This window comes from Bos taurus, chromosome 18 (genome assembly GCF_002263795.3).
Source record: "Bos taurus isolate L1 Dominette 01449 registration number 42190680 breed Hereford chromosome 18, ARS-UCD2.0, whole genome shotgun sequence".
Lineage (NCBI taxonomy): Eukaryota > Metazoa > Chordata > Mammalia > Artiodactyla > Bovidae > Bos > Bos taurus.
The window spans coordinates 7,773,170-7,789,906 of record NC_037345.1 but is presented as its reverse complement, the minus strand read 5'-3'; the positions used below and the strand labels follow the sequence as shown (position 1 = coordinate 7,789,906).

General features: G+C 47.5%; 2 protein-coding genes across 3 annotated transcripts in view; one reads left to right on the top strand and one right to left on the bottom strand.

Moving 5' to 3' along the window:
- LOC101905746 (polycystin-1-like protein 2) overlaps positions 1 to 14,449 on the top strand; it is a 107,987-nt gene extending 93,538 nt beyond the window's left edge. Inside the window, exons 35-43 of the mRNA XM_059877377.1 lie at positions 871 to 1,056; positions 1,937 to 2,264; positions 4,533 to 4,666; positions 6,290 to 6,417; positions 8,631 to 8,791; positions 10,449 to 10,659; positions 12,191 to 12,292; positions 12,801 to 12,932; positions 14,066 to 14,449. Coding sequence (XP_059733360.1) covers positions 871 to 1,056; positions 1,937 to 2,264; positions 4,533 to 4,666; positions 6,290 to 6,417; positions 8,631 to 8,791; positions 10,449 to 10,659; positions 12,191 to 12,292; positions 12,801 to 12,932; positions 14,066 to 14,179 — 1,496 coding nt within the window. The 3' untranslated portion in view covers positions 14,180 to 14,449. The remainder of the gene's footprint in view (positions 1 to 870; positions 1,057 to 1,936; positions 2,265 to 4,532; positions 4,667 to 6,289; positions 6,418 to 8,630; positions 8,792 to 10,448; positions 10,660 to 12,190; positions 12,293 to 12,800; positions 12,933 to 14,065) is intronic.
- LOC112442253 (uncharacterized) overlaps positions 1 to 16,737 on the bottom strand; it is a 116,097-nt gene that overhangs the window by 81,128 nt on the left and 18,232 nt on the right. For both annotated transcript variants that reach the window (XR_009491268.1, XR_009491269.1), the window contains exon 4: positions 14,285 to 14,345. The gene's annotated coding sequence lies outside the window, so the exon portion shown is untranslated. The remainder of the gene's footprint in view (positions 1 to 14,284; positions 14,346 to 16,737) is intronic.

Here is a 16,737-nt window from a genome sequence, read left to right as displayed (position 1 = left end):
GGCCAAGCACATATGGCTAAAGCACAGAGTTGGGGAGCTTGAGTAGGAATTGCATACACAGAATGAAGAACAGGAGGGGTGTGGGCAGAACCCCAATAAGTCATCTTGAGGTGAGGGGAGGGGTGCCAGAATGCATACTCCCAAGCCCTGGACCCAGAGATTCTAGTTCAGTAAGGTTATGCATCCCCCATGAGATTCTAACTTCGGGCTTTCTAAACTAAATCTTTGTACCTAATGGCCCTTAGGTCACACTCATCTGTTTACTGGTGAGCTGCATGAGGGCAGGGAACACATCTGTCATCTTTATCACTCTATCCTCAGCATTGCAACTTGGCAGAGCACCCGCCTTTTTTTGGCCGTGCCACACAGCATGTGGAGTCTTAGCTCCCCAACCAGGGATTGAACCCATGCCCCCTGAAGTGGAAGCCCTGGACCACCAGGGGAGTCCCCGGAGCCCCATTTTTAAAAAATTCTCTTTAAGAAACATTCAGACAGCACAAAGTCCATGCAGGCACTATTGTAAGTGCTTTATGAACATTAACTTGTTGACTCCATCACAACTGTGTGACAGAATTTTCATCTCCGCTTCACAGACAAGGAAAAGGAGGCACAGAAGGGTTAAGTCACTTGCGAAGGGCACATGGGTAGGAAATGTCAGAGCTGGAATTTGAACCCAGACAGAGGCTCATGGCCTGTGGACTTTGCTCCTTTCTGCTGTCCTTATAAGGACTGGCTCCTTTGTCACCAGAGGGGCAAGTGGCAGGTCTACAGACCTCAACTGTTCTGAGCCATGTGCCTTTCCACATCTTGCCCTGCACTTGGTAGGAGTTGGGGCTTCTGCCTGACGAGGGGCTGTACCTCTCTTCCCAGCGTACCTGGGCTTTCTGTGGATGCTGCTGCTGGTTGCCTATGGGCAGAGGGACCCCAGCGCCTATCACTTCAACAGACACCTCGAGCACAGCTTCACCCAAGGCTTTTCAACCGTGCTGAGCTTCCAACAGTTTTTCACATGGGCCAACACCACCCTCGTAAGCAACCTGTACAGTCATTACCCAGGTATTGTGCCCAGCCCAGGATGTGTATTAGCACCTTTCACACTCCTTTCTTGGAACAGCAGTGGGTCACTGCCTCAGCCTTACAGAGAACCAATAACCACAGAACCATACGCTTTGAAGGAGAGACCCTCTGAGGGCCCCTAACCCTCCCTGAATGCAGAGTAGAGAACCTCCTTTTTAGATAACTGAGCCAGAGTTGGCCAGCGGGAAATGATGTGGCAGGCAGAAAGGACCACATGAGTGAAGGCAAGCCTGAAACACTGAGGCGCTACACTTCCTGGAACTAGAGTGCTGAGTGTGGCTGCCTTGTGGGGTAGGAGTAGAGGACCTGTGAGAAGCAAAGCAGAAGAGAGGAACAGGGGCCACATCATGAAGGCTCTGGAAGTTCAGTTTATGTTTAAGGAAGTGAAGAGCCATTGACAGCTTCTTTGTGAGGCAGTAACATAGTCAGTTCTGTGGTATAAACAGCACATGGAAGCTGGAGTAGAGGGTAGGTAGGTTAGGAAGCTGGGGAGAAATGATGGGACTGATGTAAGGACAAGAGGCAGAGGTGATGGAGAAACGGAGGTGGGGACATCGAAGATGCACTGCTGATGGGCCCTGTTGACTCACAGGATGAGCACTGGGGGAAAGGACAAAAATGGTCTCCAAGATGACACCTGGGTAGGGTGTGTCATTCCTCAAGAGAAGTTATGCAAAAAGTAGACCAGGTCCAAGGTGGGGAGACGGTGATGAATGGTTGAATGTGGTTGGCCATGAACTTCTCTTGGCTGATTCTACGTGGGTACACTGGAGGTCGTGTTAGCATCCAGGCCAAAAAGCTTGGAATGTGTTAAGACAGTGTTGATGGCTACATTTACCCACGTGTTTCTCATCCCCAGGCTTTGTCACTGATGGGAATGCCAAGCTGGTTGGCAGTGCCCAGATTCGCCAAGTGAGGGTCCAGGAGAGCTCCTGCCTTCTTGCCCCGCAGCTGCAGGCTTTCCTTGACAGGTGCCATGCACCATATTCCCTGGATGTGGAAGACCTGTCAGACTATGGGGAAGGCTGGAATGCCTCCGTCCTCAACAACAGCAATGACTTCTCCCAGGCTTGGCGGTACCAGAGCCAGAGCCAGCGCCGAGGGTATCCCCTCTGGGGCAAACTTACCGTGTACCGGGGAGGAGGTTACGTGGTCTCCTTGGGGACTGATCGCCAAAGTGCATCAAGGTAAGGCTCACTTGATTAATGTGCAGCAGAGGAAAGACATTTGCTTGATTCCAGGTCTGATTGGTGGGTGCAGCCTTCAAAACAGGGCTGAGCCAAGCTCATTTTATCATTGTGGGGAGGGCCTGGGGGATTCAGAGGCACTCAGGTTGTATTTTCAGGCCGCTGGGAACTATGCAGTCTCCAAGTTGGAAGAGAAATCCTGCCTCCAGGATTCTCAGCTTAGGGCACGAAGCCTGGTGGCCTCAGTTAGAAACAGTAGAGGGATGGGGAACTCAGGACCACACAAAGCACCCACCACCAGGCAAGTAGGAAGTGGTTAGGGCTCTTAAACCTTAACCACGAATTTGCAAGTTCTGAGGTTTTACCTACTCATAAGCTAACATGCTAGTTCGTTTCATGGATGCTGGCAGAAGACACAAGACTCCTAGGTCAGAGACAAAGGATTTCACTCCTCACAGCAAAAAACAGTAGCAGAGCTTCATGGCGATGGGAGTCAGTCCCCAGGAGGAGCCATGATAGATGCTTGCCCTGCAGGGAGTGACAGCACCAAGGAGAAACACTGTGCATAGAGCACTTTATCCACTGTTTCTACAGTGGCAGAAGCAAGCCTGCTCTTTGTCTGAAGGAGGACCTCACCCCATTCCTTGAAGCTGCTCACTGCAAACTCAGTGCTGAGATGAAGCCTGGGTAAAGCCCAGCCAGAGCCTTGAGTTTCTGAACACTCGGCATGAATGTGTGGGGACAGGCAGGGCTCACGCATACTGCCTCTCCCAGCACGCTCTAGTGTCGGAGGTATGAAACCTGGCACTGTTAGCGGTGTGGATCCAGGTGAGTGAGTAAACCTGTGTGAACCTCTGGCTCCTCTGCTGCATTATTACAACATCAAGGAACAGAGGTAACAAACTCCAAAAGGAAACACCTTGGCGGGGTCCCCTGGGATTAAGGACAGGCCAGAAATAGTCTATTTCCACATAAGAGGTGTTTTCCTGCTACTCAGAACTGACACATTCAGCAGGGTACAAACCCACCAGAAAAGTGAAAGTCGCTCAGTCACGTCTGACTCTTTGCAACCCCATGGAATTCTCGAGGCCAGAATACTGGAGTGGGTAGCTCTTCCCTTCTCCAGGGGATTTTCCCGACCCAGGAATCAAATTGGGGTCTCCCACATTGCAGGCAGATTCTTTACCAGTTGAGCTACCAGGGAAGCCCCAAACTCACCAGGGATGGGGCATATTTTAAAACAGGCCCATCATTACTGCTCTAATAACAGCTATTATTATTAATACTTCATGCACACACACACATATTTCTATTTTCTCTTCATAATGATCCCGAGGCACTGGTGTTAACACCACTGCAGATGAGGAAGCTGAGACCTTGAGATGTTATCAGCTTGCCCACGAGGCAGGCAAGTTTTGAACCCAGGTCCCTCTGGCACATGCTGTTCCCACAACACCTGTGAGCAGATCTCTGGGAACTGGTTTTGTGAACTGCCAGCCCTAGAGGGACTGTGGCAGCTATAGCTGCTGCCTGCCTAAGCCCCTAGTGTTCTATGTGGCTCCTCTAACACCATGTCCTCCAACTTTAAAATGCATCGGATACTAAGTACTATGTACAAGATTGGGACTTCCCTGGTGGTCCGTGGTTAAGACTCCATGCTTCCACTGCAGGGAGCATGGATTTGATCTTTCTGGTCAGGGAACTGAGATCTCTCATGCTACTCCACATGCCAAAAAAATAATAAAAATGAAAATGAAATAGACAAGCAACAAGGATATATTGTCCAGCACAGAGAATTATAGGCCTTACTTTGTAATAACTTTTAATGGAAGTTATTAAAATCTATAAAAACACTGAATCACTATGCTGTACATCTGAACTAACATTGTACATCAGGTACACTTTAAAAAGATAGAGATGGATAATGGTTAAAACCAACCAAAAAACCACATCATAATTCCTTGGATGGCTCACCAAAGCACAGATTCCCAGGTCCCCACCCCCAGAGATTCTGACTGGGGAGATCCGGGGTGGAGCTTGAGAATTTGCATTTCTAACAAGTTTCCAGATGATGTGATGCTAGCAGTCTGGGGACCAGATTTTTAGAAACTCTGCACTCCCAGGAGCAGCCTGAAGGCCCTGGGGCCTGGGGCACAGAGGACAAACAGAGGGAGGAATCTTGACAGGAAGCGTTGGGCTCCTCCCTGGGCTGAGAGGGCAGGGAGCCCCTGTGTATTGAGACACCTCTAAATGCTCCTCTTCCCACAGAACCCTCCAGTATCTCTTTGACAACACCTGGCTGGACAGCTTGACCAGAGCCGTGTTTGTGGAGTTCACGGTCTACAACGCTAACGTCAACCTGTTCTGCATTGTCACTCTGACCCTGGAGACCAGCGCCCTTGGTGGGCAGGCTTGCCTGTGAACCTATCTGCATGTTCCAGATGATAGACACCCCTCCCTCTGGGCTAGGGCTCCTCACCCCCAGGCCAGAGCTCCAGGGCAAAAGGTTGTTTGGGCAATACTGCCAAAGGGTCTTGGTTCTGCCTTTGCCCCTAAAGGCAAAGTTTCAGGACTGTTCCACCCTTCTTTCTGGCTGTCTGCATTTCTCTCTGGCCTGTCTCTCAAGTCTGGGAGACAGCTGGGGTCTGAAGGCAGCTCATGTTCTTGAGCTTTCCACTCTCCTGTGTGTGGGGATGGGGGCCTAGCAGTGAAGGGCTGGGGAGGGGGTGACCTGGTAACAGATAACTTCACCTAAATCACACTTTATTTGTGGTATCTCAATGTACAATGCAAAAGTTACATGCAACCTATATGTAAAAGTTCATTTTACATCAAATTCTAATACACACATACCAATATATTAAAACATAACTGAGACAAGGGCTTCAAAAATAATTTCCTTAACTACATGTAATACTATTTTGTGTTCTATTCTTTCTCTCCATTCCCCGCTTTCCACCGTTTTTTAATGCTAATCATAATCCACTAAAAACACTGATTTAAGGCCTCTTCAGCTAATAATCAATTTTCCTAAAATCAACCACCTCTTTTTTAAAAATTAAACTTTTAAAATATGACTCTTTTTTTTTTTCCTGGCCACTCTTTGTGACATGTGGGATCTTACTCTCCTGACCTGGCATTGAACCTGGGTCCCCACTGGACTGCCAGGGAATTCTGTACTTTACATATTTTAAAAAGTAATATTTGTAGTTCTTTTAAAATTTCAGGACTGTGTAAAGTGAAAAGTAAAAGGCTTTCAACTTTCATTATCATTCACTACTGTCAAAAGTTACTTTCAAATCCTTTTTGGGGGATTTATTCGCACGTCTTGTAATTTCCTATTTCTTTTTGCCATCTCTTTGGCTGTTTAAGAACCTTTTCAACAATTTGTCCCCAACACAACCTGATTAATTTATTTCTACAAATGAGAAGCGTGGTTTCGGCTTCTGGTCTAGTTGATTCAGTAGCCCACTGATATCAGCAAGGCCTCAGGTGATTTGTGTCTCTCCAGTCTGCCATTTTTTGGAATGGCTTTATCTTTGCAGGCAGTAGCCTTATTAGTCAAATTGGTTTAGGAAAAGACATAAATGGATGAAAAAGAATTCTAAAGAAGGTTGAATTTTAGGCATATTGGTTAACAGCTAAGTTGATCTCCAGTGTTCTCTTTAGATGAAACAGTCTTAACCACAGCCTTAAACAAGCCAACTGGGAGTAAATAGATGTTAGGCAAGCAGGTGTGCTGTGGCTGGAGGTGATGAGGGCAGTGGCCGACACTGAAGGAAAAGGCCGGAGGCCTGTCTTCTGCTGTAGCACCCCCCACCCCCACACCCTGTCCCATCAGATACAGCAGCTGTTTCTTGCCCTCCCCTTTCAGTCCCTTGGTCTGTGGGTTAGAAGGACCTCTACCTTCTTTTCTGCCCGTGCCCACCCCTCAGAAGGGCTTGAGTTCACTTCATCTCACTGATGACTTCCGGTATTGAGTGGGCATGTGGCCGTGGGTGAGCAGAACACGCTCTGCTTTGCAGGAACCTTCTTTGCACATGCGCACCTGCAGAGCCTGCGCCTGTACCCCTTTACTGACGGCTGGCACCCCTTCGTGGTAGCCGCGGAGATCGCCTACTTCCTGTTCCTCCTCTACTACATGGCTGTGCAGGTGAGGGGCGGGCTTGCGGCTCCATGAGTGAGGACGGAGTGGGTGTGTGCCTGCCTGTTCTCTCTCCCTACTCCCCTCTTCCTCACAGGGGGCCTAAAGAAGGGAGAGGAAGGTGTTCTGCTTAGCTGTGTGCCATGGCAATCTTCCACATCCCCTGCTGGCCCCGAGGGCTGACCCAGCTCAGGCACCTCTCAGGAACTGAGACTTTTAGGATGGTCCTTCCTGGGTGGTCTCTAGGAATTAGGAAAAATCCCCTTTGTCACATTTACCACCATGTTGCACACTGATCCATAAACCTGGATTCCACATAGTCTCTAAGCACTGCCAATTCAAAACCACCAGCCAACAGTTACCTAATAGCAGTTTAAGTCCCTGCATTTCTCTAACAACATCAAAGGAGGCCCATCCACCACCCACCTCTCCTCTCCAAAGCCCTCACACTCCGCCTGCAGCTGTTTCAGAAAGCCTCTAAAATTCTTAAATCCTTCTCATCATGCTGCTTAAACAGTTAAAAATCCCTCCATCTCTTTATAAAAGAGGTGAATTTAGCCTCTTACCAGCCAAACATATGTCCTTCTTCCAGAGGAGTGGGAAAGAGGAGGGAAGTGGAACAGACAACACAAGATTATCTTGCATGTACGGGAGAGGGCTGAGAGGGAGGGCAAGACCACACACTGTTCCCATTTAACAATAACTCCCATTCCCCCTAAGAAAACAACTTTTTTTTTTTTTTTTAATTGATTAGGCATTGAACCCCCTAGTGGCTCAGTGGTAGAGAATCTGCCTGCCCATGTAGGAGCCATGTGTTCAATCCCTGGGTTGGGAAGATCCCCCAGAGAAGGAAACGGCAACCCACTCCAGTATTCCTGCCTGGGAGAATCCCCATGGACAGAGGAGCCTGGCGTGCTACAGTCCATGGGGTCTCAAAGAGTCGGACATGACTTAGCAACTAAGCAACAAAGCATTAAACTGAATGTGAAGCTCATCCCAGACAATCTGATAAAGAGGTTGTAAAGACAAAGAAATTTCACTCTTGCATCTTCAGGCAGATACACACCCACTCTTAAAATTAATGTTGATTAATCCTTAAGAGGACTTGGAATACCATTTATACCACTATAGGATTGTTTATACCACTAGTTCAAGCTAAGTTCACCTGTTAATTGTGGTAGCCACCTGAGTTTGCTAACTGCCTTTACCAAATGAAAAAAACAGACTTCTTCTATGTTTACAACAGGAGGTAATTTTCCAACTTGTAACCAAGTGGCTTGGCTCCTACCTTCCCAGAGAAACTGGGAGATAAGGGCTCTATCTTCCTTGATGACTATATTTCAAAGAGATGACTCCCTGGCCCTTGAGAAAAAATTTTCTGACTTTTAACATTGGGTAAGACGATTGTTTTTGTTTCCCTGGTGGCTCAGACAGTAAAGTGTTTGCCTGAAATGCAGGAGATTCGGGTATGATCCCTGGGTTGGAAAGATCCCCTGGAGAAGGAAATGGCAACCCACTCCAGTACTCTTGCCTGGAAAATCCCATGGATCGGAGGAGCCTGGTGGGCTACAGTCCATGTAGTTGCAAAGAGTCAGACAAGACTGAATGACTTCACTTCCCTTAAGAGGATTGTTTAGCTTTAAAAAGATGTACATACACCTCAAATTAAGGGTCAAGTCCGTTCTTATGTATTGGCTTTTATGTGTGTGTTAGTCACTCATGTCTGACTCTCTACAACCCCGTGGATGCAGCCCATCAGGCTCCTTCCTCCATGGGATTTTCCAGGCAAGAGTACTGGAGTGGGTTGCCATTTCCTTCTCCAGGGGGTCTTTCCAACCCAGGGATCAAACCCGAATCTCCTGCATTGCAGGCAGATTCTTTACTGTCTGAGCCACCAGGAAAGTTCTTCCATCTCAAAGAGGCAGAGAAAGAATTCACAATTATAAGTTTTCTAAAGTAAATGCTTTTTTGAGGGGAGAATTTTCTTCCTCCCTTCTCCCCCCTCCTTTTCTTTGCATCTGAGAGAATTAAGTGCTTTTTTATTAGATCCTACTTTCTCTTAAACACCCACAAATCCTGCAGCCTCGACTGATGATGGGGACAGGTGAGGTCCATGCACAGGATTGGGGAGAGGCCCCTGTGCTCTATGCATATGAGGGCAGGGATCTGAGAAACCCCTAGGGATCCACAGTCTTTGTTAGAACCTCTGGCTCCTTTCCCAGGGCGAGCTCCTGAGGAAGCAAAAGTGGTGCTACTTCCACAGCAAGTGGAACGTTCTGGAGCTGGCCATCATCCTGGCCAGCTGGAGTGCCCTGGCGGTGTTTGTGAAGAGGACTGTCCTGGTTGAGCGTGACCTCCAGCGCTACCGAAAACACAGGGAAGAGTAAGTGGCTCTGCCTCAGGCCCCAGCTCCCACCACTAACACTGACGCTGCTGCCTCCAGCTCTGAGTGGCCCAGAGGGAGGCTTCAGAAATCCTGCTGGCCCTCAGAGGATCCAGGGTTACTCTTTAAAAAATAACTCTAGCTGTAGCACTTAGACTTGGGGTCTGAAGCATACACAACCGGAGAGGACTCAAAAACAAAAATAGAATCCTTTGCAAATCTTACCAAAGCATAGGACTATGTGACATTCTGTAAGGTCCCTCCCAGCTTTGGGGGCAGGGTCTTTGCAAGTATTAGTGCCCAGTCAACCCACGTCTGCTACCATTTACCAAGAGTCCAGTCTGTGCTGTGCAGGAGGTACTAACATTGGCCCCTCAGGAGAAGCCACGGAGGTAAATGTTGTCATCACTCCAGTTCACAAATAAGGAAATTAGAGAGGTAACGGGACTTCCCCAATGCCACAATACGAAAAAGTGGCAGAGAAATAATTCAAACCTAGTTTATGTCTCCAGGATCTTGGTACTTACTCTGAAACATCCATTGATTGTATAGATATGGCTAACATTTATTGAGTCATTGTTGGATACCTTACACATTCATAAAAACACCACTTTAAAAGCATTATCTCATCTACTTTAATCTTCCCAGAACTTCTAAGAGATGATGTTATCCCTTTTTTGCAGATGAAGTAATTGAGGCTCAGCGAGGTTGTCTCTGCAAGGTCACACAGCAAGGGAATGCAGAGCTTAGAATCTGAACTCTGCACTCTATCCTAGACTGTGTCCTTCATTAACAAACTTCATTCACAAACGCCTCAAAGAGGAGAAAATGGAAGGCAGGAGGTTAAACAGAAGGATGGTTTTTCTCAGGCATTATGTATATTAAATGCTTTTATAAACTTCAGATCATATAATTTTTTTCTATAACCTGTTCGCAATCCATGTCAATAGATAGAGGTATAAGTCACACTCGATAATGTACCAACATTAAGACTGAAGTGACATACACAGGCAGGCACAGAAGGGGCATGAAAGGCAGGGTGGGACAGCAGGAGGGGCCTGGACTGTGGAATGAGACACAGCTGGATCCCAACTCTCATTCTTCCACCACTAGTCTTACCACTATATCTCTAGCTATGTGACCTTGTACCAACTGTCTGTCCTTATCTGTAAAATGGAGATGTGATACCTCACCCTGTGGTCCTGAAGGGCAAATGGAACAATGCAATTGAGGTTCCTCAGCACAGCAACTGGGCAGTACTTCCATCGTTCCTTTAAATGTAAGGATGCTGTGGATATACACTCAGACAGGTGTGCAGGAGGACATGGCATCCAGTGACCCCCAAACCAGGAGGGGAGGCTCATGGAACTCCCTTACCTTTGTCCTCTCAACTCTGGGAGGATTCCTCCTTTGTCAGTCTTCCTCAGCTCTGTGGCCATTAACCAAGATTGTCAGGTAGTAGCCCCGTGACCACCACCAGCACCGTCCCTTTTGTAACCAGGACGCTCACCCTCACCGTGGCCACCACCTCATCATTGCCTGGCTGGGGAGTTAGGATGGCTCTGTCCCCAGACCATGATCAGGCTAATCTTGACAGATGAGCGCTGGCTGAGGCTCTCACTGTCTCTGAGACCAGTCTCTCCATTTGGTCCCACAGAGGGATCAGCTTCAGCGAGACTGCAGCAGCCGACGCTGCCCTTGGCTACATCCTCGCCTTCCTGGTACTCCTATCCACAGTGAAGCTTTGGCATCTGTTCAGGCTGAACCCCAAAATGAACATGATCACGTCAGCTCTGCGTCGTGCCTGGGGGGACATTTCAGGCTTTATCGTTGTCATCCTTATCATGCTCCTGGCTTACTCCATTGCAGTGAGTAGCTCCTTTGGGAAAACTTTCTGGGCTGGTCTCCTCAGAAGTAAAGGCTGCTGAGTGGTGGAGAGTTGGGGGGTTAGGAAAACCCTGGGAACCTGAGGGAGATGGTGGATCTTCTTTCTGAGTCTGGAGCCTTTCAGCTGGGAGCTCATGAACTGGTCACCCCAAATGGCAGAGGCTGGACACCTCGATTGGGTAAGAGTGAGGAAATGTACTCTCTAAGACTGAAGGGACCAACTATCTGCCACGAAGGACTCCTTTCTGTGCCTACTCTGCCTTAAGGGCCAGTTCTCCGGACATTCCAGTTACTCTGACATGCACAGAGCCCTCCCTCAGGCCAGGGGATGCAGAGGTGAAGTGGGCAGTCCCTGACCCTGAGATGGGGCAGAGATGGGGGAGACAGGATGGACACGACTGCAGGCCATGTTGGTTCCTGATGCCCTACACATGAGGCATGAACTTAGAAGGGCTGAAACCACTTCATTTAGCCCCTTAACACTGAGAGCTTTTTGACAATCATGCTCTTACGTGACTGAAAAAAATTTTTTTTGAACTATCAATTATTTTGTTTACTATCGAGTAAAATGAGAAACAAAGACCCTCTGCTACATGCTGATTTCCATCTAAATAAGCTTCAGCCCCATCCTCTCCAAGTCTATGATTCCCACTGTAACCCAGGCTCCCACCTCTCTATGACCCTTCATCCAGTCCCAGCCCACGCCAGCCCCCTTCCCAGTGCTCACCCTGCCCCATCCAGTCTCTCACCTCTGTCATCCCCCTGATGTCCATACCATACAGCAGTCTATCATATCCTCGTCTTCACTCCACCTCTAACCTTTTCCCTGCCCTTTTCACCCCAGTCCTGGCTCTCACTCCACTGACCCCACCTCATCTTCCTCTCTCACCCTCAGAAATGGGATGAAGTGTGCTGAATAAGTGATGGAGGGTATTGGCTAAGAAGCTGGAATCTGGCTTTGTTAAAAGTACTCCATCCCATCCTTTAATTCATGTGGATTTTTTCAGTCCTCCATCTGCAGTGTGTGGGCTGCAAGGACACCGCAGTGTCCTGTGGGACCAGGAGTCACCAACTCAGGGCCGAGGAACTGCTGGGCTTCCCTCTGATGCAAGAGCTATGGGGGAATCTTTGAGGAGGGGGTAACTGTGGTGAGAGGAAACCATGGTGGGGAGGCTGGTCCTGCCCAGGAAGAAGCCTGTTGTGCATCCAACCCAAATCCCCCAGAGCAAAGAGGCTGGGGCTGCAGAAAGCGCAGCACCATTACTGAGCCTTAGAGTGACCATCTGGGAGACCACAGCAGTGGCCTCCTAGTGTTGGTGTGTGAGCCCAGGTGCATGTGCATCCCCTACAGAACTAAGTGTGCACACACACCCATTTGAAGGCCCTGTGACATGGACAGTATTGCCAGGCCAAGGATGTGGCTGATCCAGACTGCTGACTCTGCTGTCAAACAACACCCTTTGGGGGTGGCATGCTTTCTTTCCTTGTTCATAAGGACTCTTTCCTTAACAGTCAAACTTAATCTTTGGTTGGAAACTCCGTTCCTACAAAACTCTCTTTGATGCGGCAGAAACAATGATCAGCCTTCAGCTGGGAATCTTCAACTATGAGGAGGTAATGGAGGGGAGAGGCAGTGAGGATGGTATGGACACTACCATCAACACCAAACCTTTATGAAAATTAGAGAAAGCGCCCCTTCAAATGCCTCCCCAGTGGATGTCACCCCTTGGGTCCATGGCCTGGCAAGCGCAGGGCAACTCCACACAAATAAAAAGGTTCTCACAGCTCACCCTGGGGATCCCTGTCTACAGAACATCAGACACTGGCTAATCAGGGGAAGGCTGTGCTGGTGGGTGTCTAGAAGGGAATGCTCCTGGGCCTAGCCAGAATGACACCCATATTGGAAACGGCAGCAGTGGGGAAGAGAGGGGCTGCCCTTTCCATCTCCAGGCAGCTTTTGAGAGCAATGCCCACACTCTCAGTCCCCAGGCAGAAGGGAAACTGCCTGGCTCCAGGATCTGCCTAGCTCTAAGGACCAGCTTCCCTCTGAAGGTGCCTACTGAGGGAAGTGACCACTAGCACACAGGACCCTGAGGGATGATTCTGGTTCTCTTCCTGACAGGTCCTGGACTACAGCCCATTGCTCGGCTCCTTCCTAATTGGGTCCTGCATCATTTTCGTGACATTTGTGGTGCTGAATCTGTTTATCTCTGTCATCCTGGTGGCGTTCAATGAAGAGCAAAAATATTATCAGGTGGGTCCCTTTGGCTTGGTCTTCAAAAGTCACTGACCTTGAACTAAGAAGAGGCTGGCTGAGCAGCATCAGACATTAGGGGAACTAAAGGATCACTGTAGCTCAAGGCCCTCATTTCACAGGAAGGGAAACTGAGGCCCAGAAGGAGGAAATTAATTCCCCAAGATCATAGCAAATGAAAGGCAGACTAGAATCACATCTCCAGTTCCCAGCTTGGGACTCTGTTCGTTACATCGGTGATTCCCAGCTATGCCTGTAGACTAGAATCATCTGGGGGCTTCTGGAAATGCCTGCTACTGCACCTGAGGCAAATAAAAACAGAATCCCGGGGGGAAGGATCCAGCCACTGGTATTCCTAAAATTTCTTGTGTGGTCTGCATGTACAATCAAGACTGAGAACCCGTTGGATTTTAGGCGATGACAAACAAAAGTTAATATTTCATGAAGTGGACTGTCTCCATTCAGAGATCTGCAAAATGGGGTGTAAGGCAGGAAACTTTTATAGGATAAAGAATAAAGGATAAGGAAGTAGAATTTAGAAAATATCTGATTGGCCAGGGCCACAGAGTCAGGCTTGTTTGGGGTGAGAAGAAAGAGGAATTAAGTATAGAGCCTGGAGTGGTCTAGCGTCTGGGGACTGGCTGACTGGCTATACTGCATTGCTGGGGGAATCTTTACAGAGACACAAAGGACACACAAGTTTCAATTTGCTGACATGGCACCCTGGGCAGGAGTGGCTCCATCTTGGGGCTAGAAATTTATTTCAAGATGTCATGTGGTCACTTTAGCTTAAATTTGAGAAACCACCAAACTCTTCTCCATTTCACATTCCCAGCAGCAACACAGGAGAGTCTTTGTACACAAATTCCTAATAGCCTTTGTTGGGGGTGGTAGAGGGCATCTTGTCATTTTCAATGGAGGGGAAGAAGGAAATCCCTGAGGATAAAGGCAGGAGTGAATACCCTTAAGATTCCCAGAAGGAAGTCAATTCCAAAACAAAAGCAACTCTAAACAGTGATATCACTTTGGCAGGGACCAAAGTGGATGAAAAAACCATGGTTTCCCCATAAGAAAGAAAAGCCTCTGAAGAGAATAGCTCTACCTAAGTCACATGGTTCTTTCTCCCTCTGCAGCTGTCGGAGGAAGGAGAGATCGTCGATTTGCTACTGATGAAGATACTCAGTTTTCTGGGCATTAAATGTAAAAGACAGGAGCCTGGAAGCAGCAGTGAGCAGCCTGTTGTCTGAGGTCTGGCACCCACAACCTGTTTCAACTATGCCCCAAATTTAAGCTGTTGGTCCAGGCATGATCTGTAGAATAGGGGAAGGCCAGCACATTAGGCCTACACTTACCAGTGATTCTGTAATCTCTCCAGGTTAGTACTTTTCTGTGTCCATATTAGAGTCACCAAGCCTGGCAAGCAAAAAAAGATAAGAGAAATACATACATATGGTTGCCACCACTATGATACTGTTCAAATGTATTTCCTCCTAGAAATAAAACAAATATTGTCTGGAGTTCATGGGGAAAAGATCCCCTCTACAGACTAATTATTTCATCTTCTCGGTCAGTCAGGAGTTGCCTTTGAATGATTCTAGCTCAGGGTTTCCCAAACTGTGGTCCAACAGATGCTAAGGGATGTCGTATTAGTTTGCTAGGGTTGCCAGAACAAAGTACCACAAACTGGGTAGCTTAAAACAATAAAAAAGTATTGCTCCACAGTTTTGGAGGATAGAAGTCCACAATCAAGGTGCTGACAAGGCCATGCTCCTGTGGTAGGCTCTATGAAGGAATCCTCTCTTTTAGCTTCTAGTGTGTGCCAGCAATCCTTGGCATTCCTTGGCTTGTAGGTGCATCACTATAACCTCTGCCTCAGTTGTCACATGGCCTTCTCCCCAGTATGGGGGCTGGGACTTTAACCTATCTCTTTAGGGGACACAATTCAACTCATAACAGCTGTCGTCCTCCCTTAAATGTTTCTAGATCAAATGTGGGAAACACTGGACATATAAATTCTTTAGCATGGGAATTGTTAGAGCTTTTAATATGCTAAATGTGCACTGTGAATCTCCTGGGATAAGTGTGAACAATAACATGTGTAATGATTCCTAAACCCCTATAACCAAGGCTTCTGGTATTACAGCACTTCATTCAGGGCTAGTGTTCTTTAGGCAATATTTTGCGAAGTGCTGATCTATACTAGTGTTTCTCAATCTTGCTTGCTGCTGCTGCTAAGTCTCTTCAGTCACGTCCGACTCTGTGAGACCCCATGGACGGCAGCCCACCTGGCTCCCCCATCCCTGGGATTCTCCAGGCAAGAACACTGGAGTGGGTTGCCATTTCCTTCTCCAACGCATGAAAGTGAAAAGTGAAAGTGAAGTTGCTCAGTCGTATCCAACTCTTAGTGAGCCCATGGACTGCAGCCCACCAGGCTCTTCCGTCCATAGGATTTTCTAGGCAAGAGTACTGGAGTGGGGTGCCATTGCCTTCTCTGTCAATGTTGCCTATATGCTAGAAACCCCAGACTTCACCCCAATTTATCTATCAGCATCTCTGGGTCACAGGCATCAATATTTTTTATGCCCCCTAGGTGATTCCAATGTGCAGTCAGATATGATAAACATGCTTTAAATTCTGAAAACCACAGATCTAGATAATAAAAGTCTTCCAGGTAACTGTGAGGACAAGTGTACATTTCCCCTCTGCTGCACAGTGGAAGCACCTGATGAATCCTCTCCAATTCACCCTGTCTTGTCTCTCCTCACACACCCATTGGAGCAGATACTCTAGGTTACCTGCCCCAGATCCATTCCATGCTTTCCTCCTTGCTGTCAGAATCCTGATTTATTCAAGTAGCCACTACCCTTACCCCACGTGACACACAGCAAGGTGAGGCTGCAGCCGCCTCAAAGTATATCTCAATCTGTCTTGATAATAGCCTTTGACAATGAGCCATCCATTTAGGGTGGCCACATGATCCAGTCTGGCCAATGAAAATTTTGAAAAGAGGTCTCTGAGACACTTCTGGGAAAGGTCAGTTTGGTAATAAAAAGAGATGAGTTCAAGGGCTGCTGGACACTGTTCGGTGTAAGACTGCTGGAACTCTGACAGCTACCTTGAGACCATGGGGTACAATCTGAAGATGGCAGAGCAGAAAGATGAAAGGAACATGTATACTTGGTGAGGTCTTTAAATAGCTACTGTAACAAGGAAGCTGAACTACTGCCAGCTTTCTATCTGGATGAGAGCTTAAATTTCCTTTTATGATGGTTGAACCAGGATCCCACTCTTCTACTGACAATGAAAAGCCAGGATCCTTTACAGAGAGACACATAACATGACAATGCACATAAAACCTTGGGGGGTTTATCTTCTATCCACCGCAAAACCCATCATCCCTTATGTATTTTGTCATGAGCTATATTTGCAGACATGCATCAAATAACTCATAGCAAAGTGTACACATGTCTTCTGAAAATATGGCACAGAAATCAACCCAAACACATACTGTCTGTTTTAAACAGGAAAAGTTCTAAGATCTGGATTAGTTATAAATTCTTTGTTTCTTTTTCCAACTATTCTCCACTTCTCTATTGACTGTAAATATCAAATTGTAAACTTCTTTCATTGTATTTCTGTGAGAGAAATAAATATATCTGCACAAAGAGATGAGCAGACCCCTTTGAGACACCTGAAAGAAATCACCACCTGAATTTTCAGGTGCCTGTACCAATTGTGTAATGAGATGACCTTTCACATCTCAAGCCATGGATGCTACAAAGATAATCAGATGGAAAAAAAATTT